Source organism: Palaemon carinicauda, chromosome 14 (assembly GCF_036898095.1).
Source record: "Palaemon carinicauda isolate YSFRI2023 chromosome 14, ASM3689809v2, whole genome shotgun sequence".
Lineage (NCBI taxonomy): Eukaryota > Metazoa > Arthropoda > Malacostraca > Decapoda > Palaemonidae > Palaemon > Palaemon carinicauda.
Window position 1 is genome coordinate 26,915,034 of NC_090738.1, and position 17,666 is coordinate 26,932,699.

The 17,666-nt window shown below is 40.8% G+C and overlaps 1 protein-coding gene across 6 annotated transcripts in view; it reads left to right on the forward strand.

Moving 5' to 3' along the window:
* Pcl (polycomb protein Pcl) overlaps positions 1-17,666 on the forward strand; it is a 161,527-nt gene that overhangs the window by 116,499 nt on the left and 27,362 nt on the right. For all 6 annotated transcript variants that reach the window (XM_068386945.1, XM_068386950.1, XM_068386946.1 and 3 more), the window contains 3 exons: positions 15,684-15,869; positions 16,269-16,341; positions 17,082-17,181. In XM_068386945.1, the coding sequence (XP_068243046.1) occupies positions 15,684-15,869; positions 16,269-16,341; positions 17,082-17,181 (359 nt within the window). The remainder of the gene's footprint in view (positions 1-15,683; positions 15,870-16,268; positions 16,342-17,081; positions 17,182-17,666) is intronic.

The window sequence follows — 17,666 nt, forward strand, 5'->3', positions numbered from 1 at the left end:
TTTTAAGTTCTTCTTTTTTTTATTATGAGCGGTAGGGGAAAAGTCCGATTTACCCAAAGTAGGTTTGTGGGGAGCCAGGTAATGGCTTCTTATTACTGTACTCGGTTTGCTCACAGGAATAGTGAAGTTGCTATATTGAGTGAAGTCTATCGTACTAAGAGTCTGGGTTCAACTTGCAAGCCACAGATTGTCAGTCTTAAAAATCCAGTAAAGGTTCTATATATATTCATACTGTGAATAATATATATAACGAGTAATCCAAGGTTTCTGACCTCCAAAGGTTATAGGTCCGTCTGTGGCCTAATATCTATCTGGTAGGAAATTCGTCAAAATACGTCTAATTTGTTTTGACATCTTTAAAATGGTGAAAAATGTAAATCCAGATCTGTATCATTTTCAAAGTTTAATGGGGTCTTCCATAACCTTAGATTTATGTAGACCCAAATGTATTTTTCCTGTTTTTTATAAAGACAGCAGATTTCTTAGCTCCAAAGTTATCTGTTATTTTGCGGAGTTAGCAAGAAGAGGAGCTTTTAGCACTAGTTGGAGAATTGGTAATGTTACTCCTCTATGTAAATGTGTTTGTGGTAGCTCAAGTCCACTGATTACCGCCCAATTTCCATAACTCCCATATTATCTAAAGTTTTTGAACGTCTTCTGGCAAAACGTCTTAATAGGTTTGCTGAAGGTAATCATCTACTCCTAGTTTGCAATTTGGTTTTTGTAAAGGCCTTGGAGCATGTGATGCCCTTCTTACAATCTCCAATGCTGTACAGAAATCCTTGATTGTGGTCGGGAAGTTTGTATGATTGGCCTTGATTTTAGTGCTGCCTTTGACCGTGTTAATCATGAGGCCCTTGTTTTCAAACTGAAACAGTTGGGAGTGGGTGGGTCGTTTTCTTAGCATTATTACTGATTTTTCAATATTAAACTAGCGGTGATCATATAGCTGTCAGCTCTGCTGCCCGACAGAAAAACCTAAGGACAAAATACGCCAGCGATCGCTATACAGGTGGGGGTGTACATCAACTGCGCATCTGTCGAGCAGGTACTCAAGTACTCCATGTCAACACAGAACCAATTTTCTCTCTGTCGTGCCACTGGCAAGACCTACTAAATACGCTGTTACTAACTGGATTTGTTTTCACAACTATTTGGTGAAGTACACTATTCTAGTTTTGAGCTTTCGCTATGCAGGGGTTTTATCTTCATCTCAAAACTTGAACTCGTTTTGGATAGATTTAATTATGGTGACAAAGAGAGTATGGACTTCTTCACTTTTAATGGCCGACCCTTCCCTTAGACGGAAGTGTGTTTAGGTTTTTAGTAATTTTGCTTAACACGTTATAGATCTATATTTTTATCTCTCCGCCTTTATTAGGCCTCTTCGATTAACTTTCCATTTATTATAAACATATAAAATAAATTTTTTTATGTTTTGTTTATTTGCGACCTTTCCTGATAGTAGGCGGGGTCCTTACTTGAACCGAAGTTAATCAACGTTGAGCCCGTTATATCGTATTTAAACTTTTTAAATTTAATGTTTTATGAAAGAATTTCTTTGATAGTCTCGTACTGTTTTCAAAGATGAACTAACGTCTAGTTAGACTACGCAGTTGTTGACGTTCAGGACGTTCAACATGCGCTCTATCGTAACGATAGAGAGAGAGTGTCTCACGGTTTCACTTTGCAGTAAGAGTAAATCGATTCTGACGTTTCGTTCATCTTTCTTAGCTTAAATGGTTTAAATTCTAAATTAAAGGAACTTTTTATTTGGAAAACCTTTCAGTTTTTTCCTTTAGCCAAATAACATGTTTTGACGATATATAATTGGGCTCTTCTCTCAGGTGCGAAATCAAGAGAGAAAGAGAGAGAGAGATAGAGACGGAGGGAGAGAGAGGAGAAAAAACGTTCCGTTCAAGCGGGTAACGTTGTTTCGTGCTTACTCTCCTCCTAGTCGCTGTACGGGGAAGAAGGTAAAACGTTTCTAGGGTTTTATTCTTGTCCCCAGGCTATGTGCGGGTGAGAGATTGTAACGTAGTTATTTGAACTAGTGTTTAGTCTCTTTCCCAGCCACTGAATTCTTTATCTTTATATATGTTTTCTGTTTTTGCCAGTATTAATGAGCATGCATTATACAACTGTTTTCGCATTACTACCTTTTAATGAAGGGTAGGATTGCGTGTTTCAGAGTAGAAATCAGTAAAAGTTTCGATTTCAGTGAAATAAGTGCAAACAGAAAATCGAAGTGATAAAGTGATATGCGCAAAGTGTTACGGTGTTGCGTCCGAGGGTTCGTCTGTTCGTGCCTGTGCTTCACCTAGTCCGGGACCTCTTGCAAGCTCCCAAGCCCAGGGGAGAAGTAATGTCGAACGACTTATGGGTTCGTCAGGCCTTGGTCAACGAACAGACGTTTTTCCCTCCGTGGTTTCGGGCGTATCTACCCAAGATCGCCCCACCCACACAAAGACGAGAGAGCCCATTTACTTCTCGTCTGCGGAAGAGGTTTCTCGTAAGAAACCTTGGACCAAGGTCTCGCAGCTTATTAAGCGCAAGTCGGTCCCTTCCGCGCAAGTCCAACGGCCCAGGTGTAGCATCGGGTCAGTTGCGACCTCGCTGCAGTCTTCGATGACTGCACACCTCCTAAGAGAGGCAAAGTGGGTACCGCAACAGGCAGTAACACCGTCTGTTGCGACCTGCTGCTGTACGACCCTAAGTGGTCTTTGCTACAGTCTATGCAGACACAGTTAGCATCTTTATGCAGGAGGTTCGTGCGGAGAAGGTTGACGCTGCACCCGTTAGCCTACAACCAACCACGGTTGTGCGTACAGTAGACACTGACGCTACCTGCTCCCGACTCCGCCTGTGAGAGTTCCACCCCATGCGCAGTGTACCCTGCCAGCCGCACGTTGACGTTCACAGACGCACGCTACCCTCCGTTGACGTTCGCGAGTTACCACAACAACAGGAGGGTGGAGTTAAGTTGCTTTGTTTTGACTCTGTAAGTCAACCTCCGCAACCCACTGTGGTTAGCCCTACTCGCCCGCACAGACTAGTCAGTCAGGAGGTAGCGTTTGCTTCCCCACACAGCTATGGTGGTTGCCAGCTCACAGACTGTCAAGCAGTTAACTGACGTTGCCTTCTGGTCTGCTACTAATGCACCGTGCTGTATGTCCTCACGCACCTGTTGTGGTTGACAGTTCAGTTTTTGACAGTTCACAGACTGTCAAGCAGTTACATAACGTTGCCTTCTGGTCTGCTGCTATTGCACCAGTGAGACCCTCATGAGATAACCTAGCTTTTCTCGGACAGGTTCCTGTAGATGAGAAAGTGCTGTTCTCCCTCCTACTGATATTCCTTTGAGGACTCTGTCATTTGGAGAGGAGCCTTAAGCTGCTAGCCTCCTATGGACTTTAATTAAATCATGATGATTTTTAAGGATCTCGTCCGGATCTTGTAACTGCTGCTCCTCGTTCGCCTAACGTCAGAACTTACACTAGGCCTAGCTACTTCGAAGCCGTTGTTGTTAAGCTAGTGCTCTCTCGCTCTCCTAGAGAGCGTTACGTTGGCTAGGCGACTGGTTTTTGCACCAGGAGGAGTTTTAGGGATACAGCCTTTGATTTCCCTTCTTTTAAACTGGCTTATAGAGCGAGAGTCTGATAGGACACGAGAGAAGTTCTCGGCTTGGGAGTTCATGCCTCTGCCCAGATAGACTTCTCAATTCTGGTAGACTCGCCCTGGCGCCTAGCCAGGAGACGCTCCAAGTTGTTTACAGGTCAACTTCTCAACTTTTGTCGAGCCTTTGAGTTTTGCTGTACTATTATGTCACACATAACAAGGCTTCCAGGGATGGTAAATGGTTCCGCCTCAGTCGCTAACCCCGTCTGTTGCCACACTGCTCCCGTAGACCCTAAATGGGCTTTGCTGCAAGACATGCAGTCCAAGCTTGTGTCCTTGATAGAGGACTTAAATACGGAGAAGATCCTTCTGGCCAACAACCTTCCACCGGTTGGTTGTGCGCCCTGTTGACGCTGAGGTATCCTACTCGCGTCTGCCAGTTGAGGTGGTTCCTCCACCGATGCGACCAGTGTGGGTTGCCAGTCGCACGTTGACGTTAAGCGACGCTCGGTGGTGGTTGTTGACGGTTCAGTGTGTCACTAGGAAGACGTTCAACAACCAGCAGAGGTGACTTGTTGTGACGCAGTGCGTCAACCTCAGCAACCCGGGTAGGGTGTTGACTGCACAACCCAGACAGTCTAGACAGTTTCGGGTTGACGCTGTACTTCCTCGCGCACCCATGGTTGTTGACAGTTCACAGACTGTGCAGCAGTGCCATGATATTGGCTCCGGCTCCGTCACGCATCCACCAGTGCGACCGGATTCAGCGAGTCAGACGTTGCCCACTCCGTTGCCGTTTCTTCATCAGTTTCGGATGAGGAACCTCTGATGAGGACGTTGCTGAACAAGACGATCAACCCCCAGCCTGCTATCCATCCAGAAGATGCTGAAGAAGGAACGCTGCCCAGTCAGGCTGTGGATGAGTCTGGTAGGGACACTGTCATCCGTGGATCAATTTGTGTCACTAGGAAGACTACACCTCCGTCTCTTCTATACATCTAGCTTTTCACTGGAAAAAGGACAAGACGCTAGAAGCGGTCTCGATCCCGGTTTCCGGAAAGATAAAGTCTGGTCTGACTTGGTGAAAGGACTATATCAACCTTAGGGAGGGTCTTCCCCTGACTGTTCAGACTCCCAACCACGTTCTCTTCTCGGACGCATCGGACGTAGGCTGGGGTGCGACATTAGACGGTAGGGAATGCTCGGGATTATGGAACTCGAGTCAAAGGACAAGCATTTCAACTGCAAGAAGCTACTGGCAGTACGTCTGACCTGGAAAAGCTTCAGGTCTCTCTTCAAGGCAAAGTGGTGGAGGTGAACTCGGACAACACCACGGCTTTGGCGTACATCTCCAAGCAGGAGGGACCTACTCTCTGACATGGTATGAGATGCAAGGGACCTCCTCACCTGGTCAAAAGGTCTAGACATTTCACTAGTAACGAGGTTCATCCAAGGCAACTTGAATGTCATGGCAGATTGTCTCCGTCGGAAGGGACAAATAATTCCAACAGAATGGACCCTCCACAAGGATGTATGCAAGAGACAAGGATGTATGCAGAGACTTTGGGCCACCTGGGGCCAGCACCATAGATCTCTTCACAACCTCGATGACCAAGAGGCTCCAATATTTTGCTCACCATCCGGACCCAGCAGCAGTTCATATAGATGCCTTTCTACTAGATTGGTCACATCTAGATCTATATGCATTCCTCCGTTCAAGATGTCAACAAGGTACTGCAGAAGTTCGCCTCTCACGAAGGGACAAGGTTGACGCTAGTTGCTTCCCTCTGGCCCGCGAGAGAATGGCTCACCGAGGTACTTCGATGGCTAGTAGACGTTCCAGAACACTTCCCTAAGGGTGGACCTTCTACGTCAGCCACGCGTAAAGAAGGTACACCAAGGCCTCCACGCTCTTCGTCTGACTGCCTTCAGACTATCGAAAGACTCTCGAGAGCTAGAGGCTTTTCGAAGGAGGCAACCAGAGCGATTGCTAGAGCAAGGAGAACATCCACCCTTAGAGTCTACCAATCGAAGTGGGAAATCTTCCGAAACTGGTGCAAGTCAGTATCCGTATCTCGACCAGTACCTCTGTAACTCAAATAGCTGACTTCTCTTTATCTTGAGGAAAGAACGATCTCTTTCAGCTCCCACTATCAAGGGTTACAGAAGCATGTTGGCATCAGTCTTCCGTCACAGAGGCTTAGATCTTTCCAACATAAAGATCTACAGGACCTCCTTAAGTCTTTTGAGACACGAAGGAGGCGCTTTGGTTACACCTGGTTGGAATTTAGAGCTGGTACTAAGATTCCTTATGTCAGACAGGTTCGAACCGCTACAAATCAGCCTCCTGAAAGATCTACCTTTAAGACTCTTTCTGATATGTTAGCCACAGCTAAAAGAGTCAGTGAGATTCATGCCTTCAGCAAGACATCGGATTCTCATCCAAAACGGCCCTCTTAACGAGAGAATGCCTTGATGAAGTCATTGGGCTTCAGCACGGCATATCATTCCGTGCTGAAGGCTTGTGAGGCGCAAGAGGGCTCTCGAACTGGGGAATTTCTTTTCTCAGTTTGACTCTAAATTTCTCTCATTCTTTTTCTATTACCTCTTATTGCTTATTCCTCCTTCATAATTATCAGCTGTCTCAACCTTGCTGTCAAAACTCTTTACCCATTTCACTGTCCAGGTTTTTTAGAGGGGACATTGTATCCATGATCGGTTTTTATTTCAAAATCAATTGTGGGAGCTGTGGTGGTCTTGCCAACTGCCCGAAAATGTTTGGACACCTAGATTGCAGTTATTCCCATACTGGCACGCGGAACTATCTCTAGGAAACTTTGGCCTTCGGATTCCAGGGGTTGGCGATTTATAGAGATAGGACTCTCGGCATTCTGTCCGGTTTGCCTGCCACTATGATTAGAGTGGGGATGATTGTATTCATGAAATGCTCTCAGTCCCATCAAGCGGGTTTGGCATACACTTGAGCCACTCTAATCATAGTGGTACCATCCCTTTGTGGTAGGGTAGGGAGTGGACATTTGGTAAGCAGCTTTCACAGGTGTCATTGGTGGAGAAATTAATTCCAGGAAAGGCTAACGGTGTCTTCTTTGGAATTTCAGACAGTCTTAATTTTTTCTCTCCCTTAAACTATATTTTTTCCATTGTTTTTTTTTTCATTGTTATTATGACCCCTTCCCTCCCCCTGAAAAATAATTAATGAGTAAACTTAATATTCCCCGTACCCCTGGATCAAATGGCGAACCCCAGACACCGTTGACGACTTCTGCTTGTTTAAATAGGGAAAGCTCTGTTGACAACCTCGGCAATAAAAAGGATTCCTCCAACAATACTTTTTTGACCAGTGTTGTTAAAGACAATTTATCGGCACTGGTGGAAAATGATGCTTGTAATAACCGTAATACTTTACTCTCTGGTTCTGGCTCATTACCAGATCCAACAAAAAATCTGAAAATTCTCCACTTAAAAACATACCAATTGGTTGTAGCTATGACATAATTCATGAAGCCTTCTGTAGATTTGGAGCAATCAAAGAAATTTTAATGGAGCTTAATGGTAGTAAAGGTTTTTGGGAAGCTTGGGTATCATTTTCAAGTTTTGAGATTGCTTTAGAAGCAAATAAAAATTTAGAGAGCATAAAAATTGACAATTGTTTGATTTCTGGGGCTTTATGTGATAAAGCACCAAGACACCTAGAGGTATATAAACCAGAAGAATGGATGGAAAAAGAAATAGAGCATAGACTTCCAGAAGTAAGAACCCCCAAGCCCCCAACATGGATAATTGCATCTGGAAAGATAGATAATTATAACTATTATAAGATGAGTAAATTTATACAAAAAAAAGTTGGTTTAATTAAAAGTAAGGATATTAGTAGATACGGTAAGCAATCTGTTTTGATTAATGCAAAATCAGATACTCAAGCTCACATGCTTTGTGGCATGAAGATTGCAGAAATTGATCCTATTAAGGATATTAAACCACATATGAGCTTCAGCTATGGTAAAGGAGTAGTTTTTGATAAAGATCTATATGAATTCTCAGAACCAGAAATTCTGGACATGTGCCCTGCTAATGTTTGGAAAGTAAGTAAGATTCCTCAAACAAGCATGGTAGTTTTAACATTTGAAACCCCTGTTATACCAGATCATATAATTATTGAGAATGAAAGAGTACGTGTTCGAGAATATAAACCTAGGCCTTTACAATGCTTTAATTGTTTCAAGTACGGTCACCCTTCCCGGTACTGCAATAATACGAAGATCTGTATTAACTGTTCTTTGTTAGAACATGGCCAATGCAACAGAGATACAACTTGTGCAAACTGTAAAGATAATCATAAACCAAATGATAAAAGATGTAGAGAATACAAGAATGAAGAAGCTGCAATCTTGAAAGCAAATGCTGAACATATAAGTGTAGGTTATGCAAAGCATTTACTCAATCGGCAACTTAATTTTGCTCGCGCGGTTAAGATGCCAACAAAAGATTATAATCCACTACCCCTTACTACCACAGGGGGACCAGTGGCAGCACCTGGCCCGTCAGGTGCATCTCCCTTAGTGGTAGTAGCCCAGCCATCTGGGTCAAGTGCTCAGGCTATAAAAGCCAGAGCACAAACCTCCAAAGAGGTCAATATGGTGTCCAACACACCAAAAGTATTGTCACCGATAGGAGCATCTCTCCTAGAGGTAGTAGCCCAGCCTTCTGGGTTAAGTGTTCGAACTGTTGAAGTTCTAGCACAATCCTCCAAGGAAGCCAATGTGGCTTCCACCACCTTAAATGTATTGTCTCAGGCAGAATCTCTACCTGATTTGATGGAGATTGGAAAACAAGATCTTCCAAAGAGGAAAAGGTCCCCATCATCCTCACCTTCATCTAAGTCAGGTAAGTGCCCTACTGCTCATGATCCTAAGGTTGACTCTTATAAAGATCCTAGAAAGAAAGAAAAGAAGAGTGGTGGCCTAGTAAAGCCTTCCATCTCCAGGCCTTACATGGCTTCATCTGAAAAGTCCCAAAAGACAAATGAGACAAAGAAAAATAATAACAAAAGATAATGTCTATCATCCAGTGGAATTGCAGAGGTCTAAGTACTAGCATTGAGCAAATAAAAACTTTAACCAGGGACTCAGACACGAAGGTAATTTGCCTACAGGAAACCAAGATCAGTGACAAACCATTTAATCCTGGACTCAATTATCATTTTTGTAGATCCCCTCCTTTGCAAGCTGCAAGAGCTCAAGGTGGTACAGGTTTTATTATTCACAAATCTGTAAAATTTGAAACAATCCCACTCAATACACCACTACAGGCATGTGCAGTTAGAACTCATATCGGGAAAAAAATTACTTTATGCTCGCTATATATTGAACCATCCTTAGAACTTTTCCTCTTAGATCATGCTGGTAATCCAAGAAGGCTTAGACTTTCTGACCTCCAAGACTTGATCAATCAGCTTCCTGCCCCTTTTATTTTAATGGGTGATTTTAATGCAAAGCATACTTTATGGGGTGGAAATGTGTGCGATAGATGGGGTAATCTTGTTGAAGAATTAATCGACAACAATGATGTAATACTAATGAATGATGGTTCTCCAACTAGGTATGATGTATTCCACAACTCTACATCAGCCATTGATTTGTCAATCTGTTCCTCATCCATTCGATTGGACTACCTTTGGTCAGTAAATGAACACCTACATGGCAGTGACCATTGGCCAATAATGTTAAATTATGTCCATAATCTTCCTTCTCAGTGTCCACCAAAATGGAAGATAGATGAGGCAGACTGGGCAGCTTATGAAAACTGTTCACACACTGATAAAGAATATGATGAATTTACATCTCCAGTGCATGCCTATCAACATCTTGAAAATATTATTGATGATAATGCTAGCAAGTTTATACCTAAAACATGCGGTTTACCTCATCGCTCTGTAGTTCCTTGGTGGAGTAAAGAATGTGCCAACGCAAGAAAAGTGACCCGAACTTGCTTCAGAAGATACTTGAGGACAAACTATTTAGCAGATAGAATAGCATATCTCAGAGCCTGTGCCAAACAAAAAAGAATTTTTAAAAAAGCAAAGAGAGCATCTTGGAAGAAATATATATCTAATATTAATACCAAAACTCCTTCAAAGGAAATATGGGACAAGATTAGAAAACTTCAAGGTAAATTCGTCCCTAAGCCTCTACCAATATTAAGGGAAAATAATAGATATATATCTGACCCCAAAGATGTAGCAGAGGTTCTTGCTAAGCACTTTGCTCATGTATCAAGTGCTGACAACTATTCCCCAGCATTTCAACAAATTAGAGCATCAACATCTGTTGTTCCTCCTGCTTCTTCAAATACTGAAGCTTTTAACCTGCCTTTTAGTATGGAGGAGATGCAAAATGCTATCTCCAGCTCTTCTTTAACTGCCCCAGGTGAGGATGGCATCCGGTATGAAATGATATCACATCTTCCAGTGGATACCAAGGAATTTTTATTAGAAACCTTTAATGGTCTATGGGCTTCCCATACATCTCCTGATTCCTGGCATACTTCAATTGTAATTCCAGGCCACAAGTCTGGTAAAGACCCAGAACTGCCATCTAGTTATAGGCCCATATCCTTGACCAGTTGCATATGCAAACTATTTGAGAGAATGATCAACAACAGACTTGTGTGGTATCTAGAATCAAAAAATCTTTTATCTAACAGACAGTTTGGTTTCAGGAAGAACCGAAGTACTCTGGACCCTTTGCTGATGTTATCAAGGGAAATTTCAAATGCTTTTTCTAACCAAAACCAGGTGGTGGGTGTCTTTTTTGACCTCGAAAAGGCATATGACACCACCTGGAGGGGTGGTATTTTAAAGCAATTGGCCTCGTGGGGTATAGGAGGACATATGTTCTCTTTTATTGAAGAATTTTTATCAAACCGCTCCATTAAAGTGAGAGTAGGGTCAGAACTATCTTCATCCTACATGCAAGAAGAAGGTGTCCCCCAAGGCAGCGTATTGAGTGTAACCTTGTTTGCTGTTGCAATTAATAGTCTCATTAGTCACATACCTCCTGGCATACAAGGATCACTATTTGTCGATGACTTTGCAATTTATTGTAGTGGATCATCTGCACTACAAGCATGCCAAAATCTTCAAATTGCAATAAATGCTGCTTCCGCATGGGCAAATTCTCGCGGATTCATGTTTTCTCCTCAGAAGACCAAAGCCATTCGCTTTACTCGTACTCGTAAAAGGGAAGAGATCCCCACCCTTTTCTTAAATGATTGTATTTTGCCATATGAGGATAGTGTCAAGTTTCTTGGAGTCATTTTCGACAAGAAAATGACATTTGGTCCCCATATAAATGACCTATCTATCAGGGTTAAGAAGTCACTGAACATTCTGAAAGTGATATCGCATTTTGATTGGGGTGCTGATAGAACAACTTTGCTTAGAATTTATACATCTTTGTGTCTGAGCAAGTTAGACTATGCATGCCAAATATATGGGTCAGCTACAAAGACTTTACTTGGAAAACTTGATATTGTTCACAATGCTGGGCTTCGCATCTGCACAGGTGCTTACAGAACATCTCCCATTGACAGTCTCTATGTTGATTCTGGCATACCTCCCCTTTCCATTCGCAGAGAGGAGTTGAGTTTGAGGTTTTTAGCTAGGTCCCTTGCTGTGAGAAACAATCCTAACTGTAAATATGTTAGGGCGCCTTTAGATCGGGCTCCTAACAGATCTAGAGTGCCTAAGCCTTTGGAAGTACAGCTGAAAAATGATGCTAGAGAAGTAGGCTTGTTAACAGCACAGATAGCAGAGGTAGGATATCCCAAGTCTCCTCCTTGGTGTAATCCACCTGTTAAAGTATGTTTTACGGCAGGAGGGAAAAATACCTTACCTAGTAGGGTAATGAAAAGTGAGTTTTTAAATCATGCTGCTCAACATCATGGGAAACATGTTTTTACAGATGGCTCCAAATCGGCTGCAGGAGTTGGAAGTGCAGCTGTGGTGGGGGATATTGTTATTAGAAGGAAACTCCCATCCTCTTGTTCAATTTTTACTGCTGAGCTGTACGCAATAATTCTCGCAGTCCAACATATTTTTAAAAATGGCAACCAAAATAGTTTTTATACAATTTTTACGGATTCCAATAGTGTTTTACTCTCATTAAAACAAATTATGCCAGGCCATCATCTAGTACAAGAGGTGCAGGACTGGTTAGTACTTCTGCAGTCTAGGAAGAGTATCAGTGTTCACTTCTGTTGGGTCCCTGCCCATGTTGGGGTGGAGGGGAATGAACAAGTAGATAAGGCAGCAAAGGAAGCTTCAGGGCTAAGTAATCCATCCCCCTTGAGTATTCCTTACAAAGATCTTAGAAGTGAGATTCATCTTTACTGTAAAAATAAGTGGCAAGCTCGATGGTCTGAACGGACCACCAATACAAAATTGAAACAAATCCACCCATTGGTGGATAAATGGTCATCTTGTAATTCTACAAGTAGAAGGGATACCATTATTTTAACTAGGCTGCGTATTGGCCATACACATGCAACGCACAATTATTTAATGAAGAGTGGGGAAGGGAGACAGGCCCCTCTTTGTAATACCTGTCAAGTGACAATGGATGTTAAACATATTTTAGTCGATTGTCCTGTTTTTAATCTCCAGAGGAGGACACATTTACTCCAGGACAAACCGTTAAGAGATATACTGGGGGAAAACTGTAATACCCTGAACTTGAGAAAATTTATACAAAGTATTGGGTTATATTACGAGCTATAATTGATTTTATTAATTTATTTATTTATTTTACCCTTTTAATCCCTATTTATTTCACATCTAGATTTTATTGTATGAAAGTGTTACGATTTGTATTAAAGGTTAAAATGATACTAAATGTTGTGAGTGTACAGATATGATTGAATGATTTTAGTTATATAGCGCTGAATGGCCTTTGATGCCCCAGTGCTTGGCTTAATGCCTAAATCCCATATTCAATTCAATTCATCCAAAACGGCTACATGTTCTACAACTTGGTTTTCTAGCCAAACACGAGCTGCCTTCTCGGCCTTGACCAATATCCTTCGATATTCCAAACTTATCGTATGGTTGGAAATGAACTAGAAAGAGTCTTATGTCCTGTAAGAGCTCTTAAGTTCTATTTAAAAACCTTTACGAGGCCCGTCTGAAGCTATATGGTGTTCAGTTAAGAATCCATCTTTGCCTATGTCAAAGAATGCTTTATCCTATTTTATCAGACTGTTAATACGAGAAGCTCATTCCCATCTGAATGAGGAAGACCAAGCTTTGCTGAAGGTAAGGACACACGAAGTTAGAGCTGTCGCAACTTCCGTGGCCTTTAAACAAAATAGATCTCTGCAAAGTATATTCGACGCAACCTATTGGAAAAGCAAATCAGCGTTCGCGTCTTTTTATCTTAAGAATGTCCAGTCTCTTTACGAGAACTGCTACACTCTGGGACCATTCGTAGCAACGAGTGCAGTAGTGGGTGAGGGCTCAACCACTACAATTCCCTAATTCCATAACCTTTTTTAATCTTTCTCTTGAAATGTTTTATTATTGTTTTTGGGTTGTCCGGAAGGCTAAGAAGCCTTTCGCATCCTACTTGATTTGGCGGGTGGTCAAAGTCATTTCTTGAGAAGTGCCTAGATTAGAGGTTTTGATGAGGTCCTTTAGTATGGGTTGCAACCCTTCATACTTCAGCTCCTAGGAGTCGCTCAGCATCCTATGAGGATCGCGAGGCTCAGTAAGGAAGACGTACTTAAAAAGGCAGAGTAATTGTTCAAGTCGACTTCCTTACCAGGTACTTATTTATTTTATGTTTGTTATTTTGAATAACTGCTAAAATGAAATACAAAATACTTAGCTCATAATAATGTCAACATGTAATGCTGGTCTCTACCCACCCCCCTGGGTGTGAATCAGCTATATGATCACCGGCTAAGTTTAATATTGAAAAATGTTATTTTCATTAGTAAAATAAATTTTTGAATATACTTACCCGGTGATCATATATTAAAGGACCCTCCCTTCCTCCCCAATAGAGACCCAGTGGGCCGAGGAGAAAATTGGTTCTGTGTTGACATGGAGTACTTGAGTACCTGCTCGACAGATGGCGCAGTTGATGTACACCCCCACCTGTATAGCGATCGCTGGCGTATTTTGTCCTTAGGTTTTTCTGTCGGGCAGCAGAGCTGACAGCTATATGATCACCGGGTAAGTATATTCAAAAATTTATTTTACTAATGAAAATAACATTTTTTAAGTAATAGATCTCAAAGAGTTGTTGTTGATGGGCACCATAGTGATTATAGGAATGTGATATCCGGTGTTCCACAGGGTAGTGTTCTTGGCCCATTACTTTTCATACTATATACACATGACATGTGGTTTGGCCTAGAAAACAAGCTTGTTGCATATGCAGATGATGCTACTCTCTTTGCATCAATTCCATCCCCTGAATGTAGATCTAGGGTTGGTGAATCCCTTAATAGAGATTTAGCTAGAATTAGTGCATGGTGCAAATTATGGGGTATGAAGTTGAATCCTAACAAAACTCAAAGTATGATTGTAAGTAGGTCAAGGACGGTGGTTCCTCAACATCCGGATCTCAGTATTGATAATGTTTCTTTAAATATGTATGACTCTTTCAAAATTTTAGGTGTGATTCTCGACAGTAAATTTACTTTTGAGAAACATATAAGGTCTGTGTCTTCTTCAATTTCACAAAAAATAGGCTTATTGAGAAAGTCTTTCAAGATTTTCGGTGATCAATCTATTCTGAAGAAGTGTTTTAATTCTTTCATTCTACCTTGTTTTGAGTATTGTTCTCCTGTCTGGTCTTCAGCTGCTGATTCTCATCTTAATTTGTTGGACAGAAACTTACGGTCTATTAAATTTCTTATTCCTTATCTAGATATTAATCTCTGGCACCGTCGTTCAATTAGTTCATTATGTATGTTGCATAAGATTTTTCACAACTCTGACCATCCTTTACATTCAGATCTCCCTGGACAATTCTATCCTGTTCGTAATACTAGGCAGGCAGTTAATTCTAATAGCCAGGCCTTCTCCATCACGAGGCTCAATACTACGCAGTACTCTAGAAGTTTTATTCCAGCTGTGACCAAGTTGTGGAATGATCTTCCTAATCGGGTGGTTGAATCAGTAGAACTTCAAAAGTTCAAAGTTGGAGCAAATGCTTTTTTGTTGACCAGTCAGACATAGTCTTTTTATAGTTTATTTATGACATATTTGTTTTTGATGTTGTTGATAGTTTATCAGATGACATGTCTGTTTTGACGTTGTTTCTTATTTTAGAATGATTTATTGTTAATTTGTTCTCTTCATTTATTTATTTCCTTATTTCCTTTCCTCACTGGGCTATTTTTCCCTGTTGGAGCCCCTGGGCTTATAGCATCTTGCTTTTCCAACTAGGGTTGTAGCTTGGATAGTAATAATAATAATAATAATAATGTGGTGAAAATTTTGTCAAAATCCTTAAAGTAGTTATGACTTCATCTTCAAAATGGCAAAAAATGCTTCTGGGTATAGAGTCCATATCAGGATCATCTCCAAGTTCAATGGGGTCATCCATGACCTAAGATCTATATGCGATAAAAATTCCATCAAAATCCATCAAGTAGTTAATGATGTAATCATGTCCACAGACACAAATAAATAAACCAACTAGATCACAATACCTCCTTGGCAAAGGTAATAAACAGCTTCAATGGCTGAAAAGTTCATATATTTGCCTTTGTCTAAGTTTGTTTTCATTTTTCCATATGATGCTATTTCATTGTTGCTCTCACTTTGGAGTGAATTGATATAGTTAGTAAAAAAAGAGCATCACTTATATCAGTAACAGTCACACAGATCTCGTGCTTAATTTAAATTTTTGGCATGACATCTCTGCCGCAGCTCAAAAAGTCTTGCTAATCAACCTAATAATTGACTTTTGAATTAGGGAGTAGTTTTGAAGTTTTCTCATATCTTTCATTGAAATGTTATATCCTTCTATTCGTAGCCGAGGATAGGTAAGGAGTACTGTGAACCAGAAAGCCAGTGGGAGTGCCCGAGGTGTGCAAGTCATTCAGCCATGGAGAAAGAAGAGAGAAAAAAGTCACGGGAGAATTCTCCGAGAAAGCCTCGAACGCGACCTCATCAACAACCAAAATCTGAAGAGAATGCCAAAGTTACGTTAACATATGATGTAAGTTTATTATCTTGAGTTAATGAATTGCATCATAAAATGTAGATCTTCATGTATTATTATTTGTCTAACCTTTCCGAACACTTGATGTTTGTGGTTTGATATTTGTGTGATACCGTATAACAAAACATTTTCCTTCTTAATTATCAAAAGTTTTGCTCTTATGACATAAGGGATACGTAAGAAAGGTTTTATTTTTTAGAAAGTATAAAAGGATTCAGTTGTCTATTTACCATATTTTGATAGGAATCCTTGATCAAGATATTTTAATTTAGTTGTGTTACATTAAAAGGCACAGTAAAAAATAAATGTTTAATGCCTTGGAGTTACCAAGCGATTTTTTGTTTTATTGAAGTAGTAAAATAAATTGGCAGCTTGTAAATCATATGTTCTTTTCAGTTAAAAAGTTTAACCTGGGATCAAGGTCACAAAAGCAACAGAGAACAAACTTACTGCTACTGTGGTGGACCAGGTGAGTGTACTACTTAGTCAAATGATTTCTTGTAAGAATGTGAACTTTTCATTACAAGTTACTATCCTCTTTTAAGTCGCTGGTGAATCCAATCCTTGGACGGCCATTGTTGTCAGAACACCTCTCTCGTGCTGTAGGAGGCATTACTAAAAGGCTTTTACATTGTCCCTTTGTCCCGTAGTTGCATCTGCTGTTTAGCCATCTTCTTTAACTCCAATCCAACTTCCTTTCTTCCATCTTGCTGATCAACATATTTCAGCTTTCAATTTCAGGCCTTATGGCCAAAATTCCATCCAGCCATTCAAGCCATTTAAGCCCTGGATCAGAAACAGGTGAGCAATGATTGTTAGGTTAGTGTAGTCACACTTGAGATTATTCTTCTTTTTATGATTTAAAATGGGTATATCCCCGTCTGCTCTGGCTCTTTTACACAAATTACAGCATACCCTTTATATCTTTTCATTAACTGTAAAATGTTGAGATTTAGTTTTTATTTATTGATAAATTTTGTTGGGTAATCAACTTGAAAAAGTTATGAATTTATTCCAGTTTCATATTTCCTAAGTATATTTTACTAAGTGCACGTAATATAGTAACATTATATACTTAATTTTTTTTAATGAAAATGAGGGTGCATTTTCTCAAGTCTAATATCACATTGGTATTTTACAATATAAATACAAGTTATCTCATGAATGCTGCTTACCTTCTTAACACTTGAATCTTGAACTTCTTTCCAGGGGAATGGTATAATCGGATGTTGCAATGTCAGAGGTGTAAACAATGGTTCCATGAAGCATGTGTTGAATGTCTACATTTACCTTTGTTGTATGGTGATAGGTAAGTTTTAAATATTTAACTTAGCCGGTGAATATATGATAGCTGCTGCTCAGCGGCTCGACAGAAAACACACTCAAAAACTCGCGAGCGATCGCTATGAAGGTTGCGGGTGTGCCCACCAGCGCCAACTATCGGCCAGATACCACTCCTGCATGTAAACAAACCCTTCAATTCTTCTCTGTCGACCTTGACGACAAGACGTATCAATACTCGCTGTATAACCTGGAGTTTTCTCAACATATTTGGTGAAGTACTTCATTTTGGTTTGAGCTTTTGCAGTGCAGGTGTTTTTCCTCAACTTGAACTCTTTATTGAACAAATTTAATTGTTGATGACTTGGATTGTTTTTTGGACTTTCTTTGACTAATTCAAAATGGCTGACAATTCACAAGTACCTAGATTTCGTAAGTGTAATGCTAGGGACTGTAATAGGCGTCTTCCAAAGGCATCTCTCGACCCACATACTGTGTGTTCCAATTGTCGGG